This window comes from Octopus bimaculoides, chromosome 23, assembly GCF_046866305.1.
Source record: "Octopus bimaculoides isolate indiv1 chromosome 23, ASM4686630v1, whole genome shotgun sequence".
NCBI classification, from domain to species: Eukaryota; Metazoa; Mollusca; class Cephalopoda; order Octopoda; family Octopodidae; genus Octopus; species Octopus bimaculoides.
In genome coordinates, this window is record NC_142950.1 from 26,302,211 (window position 1) to 26,314,710 (window position 12,500).

At 32.7% G+C, this 12,500-nt stretch overlaps 1 protein-coding gene across 1 annotated transcript in view; it reads left to right on the forward strand.

The window, feature by feature from the left end:
- Positions 1 to 1,337: 1,337 nt before the first annotated feature.
- Positions 1,338 to 12,500, forward strand: part of LOC106883459 (uncharacterized) — a 54,335-nt gene continuing 43,172 nt past the window's right edge. The window contains exons 1-8 of the mRNA XM_089340731.1: positions 1,338 to 1,520; positions 2,970 to 3,155; positions 4,177 to 4,410; positions 5,613 to 5,840; positions 6,490 to 6,681; positions 8,512 to 8,714; positions 10,072 to 10,303; positions 11,842 to 11,997. Coding sequence (XP_089196857.1) covers positions 4,182 to 4,410; positions 5,613 to 5,840; positions 6,490 to 6,681; positions 8,512 to 8,714; positions 10,072 to 10,303; positions 11,842 to 11,997 — 1,240 coding nt within the window. The 5' untranslated portion in view covers positions 1,338 to 1,520; positions 2,970 to 3,155; positions 4,177 to 4,181. The remainder of the gene's footprint in view (positions 1,521 to 2,969; positions 3,156 to 4,176; positions 4,411 to 5,612; positions 5,841 to 6,489; positions 6,682 to 8,511; positions 8,715 to 10,071; positions 10,304 to 11,841; positions 11,998 to 12,500) is intronic.

The window sequence follows — 12,500 nt, forward strand, 5'->3', positions numbered from 1 at the left end:
ATATGTATGTATATATATATATATATATGTATATATGTATGTATATATATATATGTATATATGTATGTATATATATATATATGTATATATGTATGTATATATATATATGTATATATGTATGTATATGTATATATGTATGTATATGTATATATGTATGTATATATATATATGTATATATGTATGTATATATATATATATGTATATATGTATGTATATATATATATATGTATATATGTATGTATATATATATATATGTATATATGTATGTATATATATATATATGTATGTATATGTATATATGTATGTATATATATATATATGTATGTATATGTATATATATGTATATATGTATATATATGTATATATATGTATATATATATTAATAGAAAGGACAGCAAAAGAAAGAAAGAGACCTCGATATTATGCAAATAGAGGAATTTATCTGTAAAAATATGTGACACTTATTCGGTAGCCATGATAGAACTCCGAGTTTCGGATGCCAGGGTGGGAACTCACGCCACCATCTCTTCAGTTATCTGGTCAATATACTTTATTAATAAAGCTACAAAGACATCACAAAAACTGTTACTCAGAGTTTCATGTTCCTGTTCATCTGATAGTTTTGGTTGAGAATGTCTGATGGATGGGGATGTGAAACTCTGAGTAATAGTTTTTGTGATGTCTTGCAGCTTTATTAATAAAACATATTACTCTACCTACGGTATTCGAGTACTATTTTCTCCCACCTTGTTTCACATTTATGTGCTTACTCTGGTATACATATATATATAATATATATATATATATATATATATATATAATTCAGTGTAGATTTAATACACATTAGAGATGCCCATAAAAGGACATCTGACCCACTAGAAAGAGCAGCCAAAGCTCTACACCACAAAATAGGGATAATTTCGAAAAGGAATGAAAAATAAAAACATTTACCATCTATATTTCGAACCAGGTTTCAAGTTATTTTAGCAAAATAATATATAGTCTGTTGACTAATTTTTTTCTCGTTACACCACTGGTAGTAAATTAAATTTCTTAATTTTTTGCTACCCTTAGACTTATTTATTATATATATATATGTATGATGAATTGAGAATTGGCAATGAGTGACAATTCTGTAAATAATAATAATATTTGATAAACTTAAATTTTCTAAGCAATCATCATGTATTGACTGATGGAAATAGTCCAGTATTGGAGCACATAAGCCCTCAATGGAAAAAGAGGGTTTTCCGTACACACACACATATATATTATCATTATTAGAAAGAAAGAAAAAACTTCAACAGCTTATATGATTTCTTTGTTAACAGCTCCCAGATGTTGGCCTCCAATTCTTAAGAATGCAGTATTTGCATCTCAACCCAACACAAACGTTGGATCAATATTCCAGCTGGTTTGTGCAGCAAACTATTACGCCAGTGGAGCGAGTTCACAGGGTGACAAATTTATAAGATGCCAGACCAATGGACTCTGGGACGTCGGAAGTCTTTTTTGTAAAGGTTTGCAGTACTTCTTTATATATTTCTTCATAACCTTGTACTTCATTCAACATATTAGGAACACACTCCACCACATGCACTGCACATGCATCCCTCCATCCATTCATCCATCTATCCATCCATCCATCCATACATACATACATACATACATACATACATAAACATTTAAATATATACGAACATGTCTAGATCTGCAACTATATGCATGAGAATATATATTTGATTGGTGCATAGTTATTGCGGCTTTTTTCAATAAATCTAATTCGACAAAACCAATAACATTTAACAAAAACATCTTTGAATGATTATTCTGACGGTCTGCCAAGCAAATGGGAAGCAGTAATTGAAGTGGATGGTGAATATGCTCCGGAATAATCATTTAAAGATGTTTTTGTTAATTATTGTTATTATCTTTGTTGAATAAAGTTTATTAAAAAAAAAAAGGCCGCAATAATTATGCACCAGCCTAATATATAAAATGAAACATACAAATCTGCACACATACATGCATGCATACATACATAATTGTAGAGAGAACATTAATCTTGCTAACAAATATATTCACACACTTTCATTCATAGTGATATATATTTATGTATGTGTGTGTGTGTGTGTGTGTGTGTGTGTGTGTGTGTGAGTGTATGTGTTGTATGTATTCATGCACGTGTATAAGTATGTACGCATGTATATATATATATATATATATATATATATATATATATATGTATATATATATGTATACATACATATATGAATATTTAAATACGTATGTATATGTATCAGTACATATATATATATATATATATATATATATATATATATATATATATATACATATATACATATATATATATATATATATATATATATATATATATATATATATATATACATATATATATATATATATATACATATATATATATATATATACATATATATATATATATATACATATATATATATATATATACATATATATATATATATATACATATATATATATATATATACATATATATATATATATATATATATATATATATATATATATATATATATACATATATATATATATATATATATATATATATATATACATATATATATATATATGTATATATATATATATAGTATACACACACACATGCATATATATGTATATGCATATGAATGTATGTGAATGCATGTACGGATACACATGTGTGCGTGAATATATATATACACATATACATAAAATAAGTACCAATCCAACACTGGGATTACATCGACTTACCCACATCCCCTGAAATTACTAGCCTTGTACCAAAATTGGAAACCAATATATATATTATGAATGTAGATGATGTATACATATAAATGCATGTTTGTGCGCGTGCGTGTGTGTGTGTGTATGTACACATGTATGTATGTACACCAGTTAACTATCTTTCTATATCTGTATTTTAGAGAAAAGATGTGTTGACCCAACGACTCCTACTGGCAGTGTTCAAAACTCAACAAGCTACAAACTTGGATCAGAAGTTAGCTATAAATGCTTGAGAAATGGCTACACATTAACTTCAACTTTTCCACTGAAGTGTGTTGAAACCAATGGCGTTCTCCTCTGGGACAGAACTTTGCCAACTTGCCAAGGTACAGTCTATTGTTTGCTTTTGTTTTTCTTGTAGAAGAGTTGTTTTCAACCATTTCTTACTTACGGATCACTTTGATTACTGTTCTATTCTGATGGACCCCTCATAGCCATTTAATGTTTAAAAGATAGTTTTATAAATACTTCTTTCAAAATTCTTATTTTGTTTTTCAAACATTCATTTGTGTAGTTATGAACTGTGCAAAAGCTCAAATAGAGAAACTGAATTGTTTCTGGCAATAAATACATGAAATGAAAAATTTCTTCATGGATCCTTAAAATGCTACTTCGGATCTCCATTTTACTATCTTGCTTGCACAAACCCCCAAAAATCTTATATGAGCCCCAGCTGAGAACCACCATTGCAGAATAATCACATTCATAGAAAAAAATGATCATTAGAAATTACTAGAATTTTCTATGGTTAATCAGAATTGTGTGAGTTAATATTTGTAAGATATTCTTGCATTAATAAGGAACTTATTTTTTGGTATTTTTATAATTAAATAAATTGCACTGTGTAACATTTTTTTTTATTTTTCATTTATTTATTTATTTATTCATTTATTGACTTTGGTCAGTAATTGCTATTTCCTATTTGCTTCTATCTAGAAATTAAAGGAAATGACAACTAATCCTGTCAAACTTTGCTTTTGTGACCTGGACATCAATGTTTTGAAACTGACTAATTTTCCATTACATTTCAGACAGATTCAGTGCTGTAGCAAATATTCTGTTCAATATCACAGATTTTCTTATCAGTTGCTTGATCTTAACCATTTGAGCATGTCTCTTATTGACTGACAATATGTGAATCTCTGATTATGAGCTGGAGTTGCCATGTGCTGAGAAGGATTCTTTGGAGTTTTAATAAATGTAACAAAAGAAAAGTTTGAAGGAAATGTTAGCCATTTTTCATACTTTCCAGGAGTGAGCAAAACAGAAATAACAGTCACTGCCCAAGGACAAAAATTGTATTATTGACATATGCATTAATTTATTTAACATGTCTTCTTTTACCAGATACTATGGCCCCTATAATATCCAACTGCCCTACGGATCCTATCTATGTTGATCCACTGCAGCAGGTCACATTGCCCACTCTGCAGGTTGAAGACAATTCTGGTATCTACCAAACGCTGCTACCAAACAATTTCAATCCAACACAAGTGATAACCAAAAATGAACAGCTCACGTTTACTTATGAAGATTTCTCTGGAAATCGCAAAAGCTGTGTGATACAAGTCAGACTAAGAAGTAAGTTTTATTCATGATTTTTACTTTTATAAGGATTTTCGAGCGAGATCATTGCCAGTGCTCCTGGACTGGCTCTTGTGCGGGTGGCACATAAAATACACCATTTTGAGCGTGGCCATTGCCAGTACCGCCTGACTGGCCTTCGTGCGGGTGACACGTAAAAGCACCCACTACACTCTCTGAGTGGTTGACGTTAGGAAGGGCATCCAACTGTAGAAACTCTGCCAAAACAGAGCCTGGTGTTGCCATCCGGTTTCACCAGTCCTCAGTCAAATCGTCCAACTCATGCTAGCATGGAAAGCGGACGTTAAACGATGATGATGATGATGATGATAGAAACTTGGACCGTTGTTGCTATTGTTGTTTAGCCCTAAAGTCAACCCTGATTGAATTGAGTAAACATATCCTCAAATGCATTCCAACCATGGCTGTCCAGTCGTTTAAGGGGTCTCAACAATTACATTATCTCATGCATTCTTGCCTTATTTTCAAGACAATGGAATGCAATTTGTGAGAGATTTGGCTGCTGTTTCTAGCAGTTCAAGTAACTGTGTGGCAGATATATAGAATTTATAGTTATGAGATAATATATTATCAATACAAAACAATCTTATAATAATTCTACTTGTTTCTCCACGCGATTAGTTGAAGGGGGTGAGAGGAGGAGGGGAGAGGGAGTAATGGTGGAGATTGAAATGTGTAATTTTTTTTTTTTTTTTGAACAAATTTTTTTCTTACTCCATTACTTAGCCTGTCTCTAAAACTTTCACGTGATTAGTTGAGGAGAAATGCAACGAGCAAAAGATAAAAGGGACAAAGAAAATGGTGAGAGAAAAAAGAGGGAGAGATGAAGAGTGAATGAGAAAGAGAGAGAGTGTTGTGTACTAAGTCTATAAAATTGTGCATAAAGTATATAAAGTGTATATATATATATATATATATATATAAAGTGCATTAAGCAATCATCATATTACAATTTCCTTCACTTTGCAATGAATAGCAGACGAGTGACTGTCCTTTGAGACAGTAAAAACTCAGGCTATGCTTTTAGAGTTTTTGGCTAAAGTTTTCAGAAATAACCCAATAAGTCTACCATTAATTCCATGAAATATTCACAGATCCTGCTAGTATGAATAAATAAGCATTACATTTGATAAGAGTAAACTGAATGCTAACAAAAATCAAATATCTAACTATTGCAGTTCGGCCACAAATGAAGCTGACATGTCCAACCAACATCACTATTGGGGAAGAAACCACCAAACTTACATTGAGGGACAAAATACAGGGAGAGCACTACACTACACTCGTGGTGGATCCAGAAGAAATCGTTCGTAATAGTGCAACAATTGGTAAAGAGATTTTGGTGAAGGTACATGCATCAAATGGAACTCAAACCCTGAACTGTTCGTTTTACGTCCATGTCAAAGGTAAAGAATGATTGTGTTGCAGATTCTTTTCATAATTGTATCAGTGTTAATACAGAATTATGGAGAAACGTTGCATATATATATAGACAGATATGCATACATATATATATATATATATATATATATGTATACACACTATATATATATACATAATATATATACATATATATACATATACATATGTATGTATACATGTATGTCTAATGTATGTATGAATGTGTGTGTATATATATATATGTGTGTGTGTGTGTATATATATATATATGTATATAAATATGTGTATATATACATACATATATACACACATATATATACATATATATATATATATACACACACACACACACACACACACAAACACACCTTCACTGATATATACTTTATCTTTTATCTTGTATTTGTTTCAGTTATTAGACTGTGGTCATGCTAGACACCACTTTACACACACACACACACACACACATATACATGATGTATTTTCAGTTTCTGTCTACCAAATCCACTCACAAAGCTTTGATTGATCGGACTGAGGCTACAACAGAAGACACTTGCCCAAGGTGCCATGCAATGGGGCTGAACCCAGAACCATGCCTATACATAAATTTCAATTCCTCTCCTATTTTACCATTTGTTTTTTCTATTTTCCCAGATAACAAATGCCATCATGAAGCTTTAAACAAACCAGCCAATGGTACAATGCAATGCAATTCACTGGCAAATGGTGCTGCAACCTGTACTATTACTTGTAACCCAGACCACTATTTTCCAAATGGTGCAACCACCTTCACTTTGTCTTGTAGCTCAAACAATGACTGGTCAAGTGAGGTTCTTGACTGCGCCCGTAAGTACTAAATCTATTATTTCCTAATTGGTTTATGTATGTATGTATGTACGTAAGTATGTATGTGTGTATGGATGTATGTGTATGTATGTTTACATGTATGTATGTATGCGTATATATATATATATATATATATATATATATAAATAAATATATATAATTATGTGTATTTCTTCTATCTTAATGAATAAAAATTCTTCTGATAGACTAAATGGGTTAATAGAAACCAATGTAGCAAAGAACACAAAATAACTGTGGTTTAGTTCCTGTTTTTAAGGCAGGAACTCCTTGAAATTTTGGGTATTTGAGTATATTTAAGAATTTAAGGAATGGAGAAAACGCATGTTATAATTGCATATAAATATACATATACATATATATATATACGGTGGATTAATTTAAGACTTAGCTCTTATTTCTAGCAGGTAGATGCTTATTAAGCATCATTACACTTTGTGCAAATTTATAATTCATAGCTGTTTAAAGCTATTATAACTGTGATCCACCCATGCCACTACTGGTGATATCATCAAATTTAGAATTTATCCACAGATGATATGAACAGTAGTGACATCTTAGTGTTTGCATGTTTCATTTATATATATATATATATATATATATATATATATATATATATATATATATACGTATGTGTGTGGATGTGTGTATACGATTTTTCCTTGAGTTTCATGTAAGTTTTTTAAAGAGTTCAAGTAGTCAATGCTAAACTTAATGTTAATTAATAAATCCATGACAAAATGTCAGGAGTTATTTAAGCAAATTCATTGCTTACGGCTGTTTATGCTTTATAGAACCATGCACCCAGAGTGGAATATCTGTGCAAAATCTTACAGCTTCCACAGAACCATTTACATGAAATTTGTCATTCATTTATAAATTGATATACATATATTGATATACATATATGCACATATATATATACATATATATACATATATATACATATATATACATATATATATATATACACATATATATACACACAGACATACACATGTATACATACATATATACATATATATATATATATATACATACACACACAGAAAAGGGGGCAAGCTGGCAGAATCGTTAGCACAACAGGCAAAAATGTTTAGCAGCATTTTCTTCGTCTTCACGCTCTGAGTTCAAATTTTGCTGACATTCACTTAGTCTTTTATTGTTTTTGGAATCAATAAAATAATACCAGTTGAACACTGGAGTTGATGAAATGGACTTACCCTCTCCCCCCAAATTGTTGGTGTGCCAAAATTTGAAATCAATATATATGTCTGTACATATACATGTATATACTTGTACGTGTATGTATGCATTATTCACTTAAGCAGCTCATTTTGATTGTTAACTCCTTTTCTAAACAGCTAGTATGTATATATTTATGTGTGTGTATATATATATATATATATATGTGTGTGTGTGTGTGTGAGTAAAAATAAATACAAAAAAAGGGGGTTTTGTATGATCGTGTATAGAGGAATATATTATTTTATTAAAAGAGTTCCAACTCTGTCTGTTTTTTATGTTTTATTTATATTCTTGTAAAATTAATGTGGGATATAGAATATGGAATATATAATATATAATATAAAAATGGATGGTACAATGAAATGAAGTATTGAATGTCTTATTGAATATATGAAATACTGAGTGTTCAATATAAAGGATTAAATATATAAAGGCGAATATGTATTTTCAATACCTTTTAGTATTTCATCATGGCCGGTATCTGACAGACTGTAACATATATATATATATGTGTGTTATTCACTTCAGCTATTCATTTTGCTTGTTAAATCTTTTTCTATACAGCTGGATCAGTTCACTACACCCTAGCGCAATTCACTATCATCCAAAATCTTAATCAGCTACGTGATTGTGAAAGTAAATTCGAAACAGCATTGAACAACAGTTTACCACAAATGATAAGTCAGTTAAACAGCAAGTGTTCCACCGAGCCATCAAAATTTATTATGAAAGTTGAAAGCGTGAAAGTTGTTCAGGAAATCCTCAAGGTTTGTGCATTCATTTATGAGCAAGTTCTTTCATTTTTAATTTCTTTCATTTATCTTCTATCCACTTTAACTTGTTTCAGTCATTAGACTGCAGCCATGCTGGGGCACTGTTTCGAAGAGTTTTAAGCAGACAAATTGACCCTAGGGCTTAGTTTGTTTAAAAGCCTAGTACTTATTCTATTGGTCTTTTTTCCCAAACTGGTGAGTCATGAGGATATAAATACACCAACAGCACTAGTCAAGTGATGGTAGGGGACAAACACAAACTCAAAGATACACACATTGATCTATATATACTATTGGAAAGGTTGCAAGATGCAATGAAAAACAAATAAATGAGTGGAAATTTTACCGGTGAATATGTTAAATTATAAGGCACTAAAAGAGAATGACTCTTCCCAGACACAACAATATATATATATACATATATATATATATATATATATATATATATATATATATATATATATATATATATATATATATGATGGACTTCCTTCAGCTTCCATCTACCAAATCCACTCACAAAGCTTTAGTCAGCCGGAGGCTATAACAGAAGACACTTGTTCAAAGTGCCACACAATCATGCCTACGCCTATATATATATATATATATATATATATATATATATATATATATATATATATATATATATACACACACACATATAGGTAAATGATAGGATTGCTTCAATATTTCAGGGGTAGTCTGAAGTATCTAAACAACCAGGTTATAGCTAAATCCGAAGTCACTCCTGGAGATTACTTGTGTGGGTACCGTCTTAGTTAGAAGGTATCCAGAGGTATACATATACACACACACACTTATATATACTACTCAGCCACACCTGCACCTGTGGCTAGATGCCATTTGTATTTCTTATGGGAATGCAACCATAACTGTGTAATGAAGCAGCTCAAAAATGTAGTTTTGATTTGAATCCGACTATGCAGCAGCTTGGTCACAGCCAATACTTTGTGTACGATGTTTGGTATGCAGAATCTCTAAGGAAGAAATGTTTCTGTTCCCGCATGCTAAATCTAATCTGTCTCTTTGTTGATGTTGCAACACCAGCTGATCTTCAAATGTCCTCTGAACACTGAAAACAGCTGAGCAGAAGTTTCTATGGTTAAGATAATTTCCTCCTGTCTTCCTAGCAGATTACCATTTCCTTAAAAAAAAAGGTCATATGCACAGTCCTTCCTTTCATCAAGAACTAAAAGATAAAGCAAAAATGGTATTAAAATTGAGTGTCTTCAGTGGAAACACTGAGAAAAGACAGGTATAGCTGATTAAATGTACATGCACAAAGACAAATTCAGGAGTAAAATAACAATTGTTATTTATTTCATTGCAGGTTATCCTATATTTCAATATATCTTTAACGCCAACTCTTGCAGAGACTGCAGTTGTTCCATGCCTTGGCAATCTTCACATTCTGTTAAATACAAATTCTTTCCAAGATCACTTCAACTTTACCCAAAATGAGTGTCAAATTAAAACACTGCGTCCATATTTAAAAGTCTTACCAGGTACCTGCTCACCAAATAAATATTTCATTCCCAAAACTAGTGGAGGCTCTATTTGTTGTAAGTATTCATTATGTCATTTTTCTGGTATGAAATTGCAAAGGTGCATGACTCAGTGGTCAGAGTGTCAAGCTCATGATCATGAGGTAGTGAGTTCGATTCTTGGACCAGGCTGTGTGTTCTGTTCTTGAGCAAGACTCTTCATTTCATGTTGTTCCAGTTCACTCAGCTGTAGAAATGAGTTGTGACATCACTGGTGTCAAGTTGTATCAGCCTTTACCTTTCCTTTAGATAACATTGGTGGTATGGAGAGAAGAGGCTGGTATGCATGGGTGACTGCTGATCTTTGATAAACGACCTTGCCACAGAGAGTAACTTTCTAAGTGCAATCATAAGGTCATTCGTGACTGAAGTGGGTATTTTCCGTTTACCCTGGTATGAAGTTGTACATGAAGTGTTGTGTTGGCACTCCGTCGCTTACGACATCGAGGGTTCCAGTTGATCCGATCAACGGAACAGCCTGCTCGTGAAATTAACGTGCAAGTGGCTGAGCACTCCACAGACACGTGTACCCTTAACGTAGTTCTCTGGAATATTCAGCGTGACACAATGTGACAAGGCTGACCCTTTGAATTACAAGCACAACAGAAACAGGAAGTAAGAGTGAGAGAAAGTTGTGGTGGAAGAGTACAGCAGAGTTCGCCACCATCCCCCGCTGGAGCCTCGTGGAGCTTTTAGGTGTTTTCGCTCAATAAACACTCACAACGCCCGGTCTGGGAATCAAAACCGCGATCCTATGGCCGCGAGTTCACTGCCCTAACCACTGGGCCATTGCGCCTCCACAGTACATGAAGTACATTGTTATTAAATTTTCCTTCTGTGGCTGCGAAGGAAATTTTAATGAATTATAGACATTATATTATGTTAATTAATTTATTTATTTACTAAAAGGACAATTATAACAATATACATACATATATGACATATTATGCCTTAGGGGTGAAAACTCATTTTCAACCAAGGATGTTCAAATCATTTTCAACCAAGGATGTTCAAATCATTTTCATTGCCCCCCCCCCCCCGGCACAAGTCCGGGCAAGTGTGTTTATGGAAGACCAGCAGTCGCCCATGCATACCAGCCTCCCCACTCCACGCTATCAGTGTTATCCAATGGAAAGGCAAAGGGGCCGATACAGCTCAGCACCAGTATGTTGCAACTCATTTCTACAGCTGAGTGAACTGGAGCAACATGAAATAAAGTGCCTTGCTCAAGAACACAACACGTAGCCCAGTCCGGGATTCGAACTCACAACCTCACGATCTTAAGCTAGACGCTCTAACCACTGAACCATATGCCTTCACTATATACATACATACATACATATACATACATACATGCATATATACATGCGCACATATATATATATATATATATATATATATATATATATATATATATATATACATACATACACATACTTATACATACATACCATACATGCATACATAGATACATACATACACACACGCACACATACATATATACATGTATATAATGCTGCAGCGTTCTCCTTATCCATGATTCTTTTTATTTACAGTACCTTGTCCAAGTGGGCGAAAGTTTGATGGAAAATCCTGTGTATCATGCCCTATTGGTTCTTACCAAAATCTTTCAGGCCAGGTATCTTGTCATGAGTGTCCAGTTGGTACCACAACTTATAAGAACAACACGCAACGTTTAAGTGATTGTAAAAGTAAGTTACCTCTTTTTTTACAATATATCTGTTGCAGGAGTGGCTGTGTGGTAAGTAGCTTGCTTACCAACCACATGTTTCCGGGTTCAGTCCCACTGCGTGGCACCTTGGGCAAGTGTCTTCAACTATAGCCTCGGGGGGCCGACCAAAGCCTTGTGAGTGGATGTGATAGATGGAAACTGAAAGAAGACCGTCATATATATGTATATGTATATATGTATATATGTGTGTGTGTTTGTGCGTCTGTGTTTGTCCCCCCCATCATTACTTGACAACCGAGGCTGGTGTGTTTACGTCCCAGTAACTTAGCGGTTTGGCAAAAAGAGACCAATAGAATAAGTGCTAGGCTTACAAGGAATAAGTCCTGGGGTCGCTTTTCTCGACTAAAGGCAGTGCTCCAGCATGGTCACAGTCAAATGACTGAAACAATTAAAAGAGTAAAAGTAAAGAATGTTATTAATCTGCCATTTGAAGCATAAATTAACATTGAATTTCGATGAAAG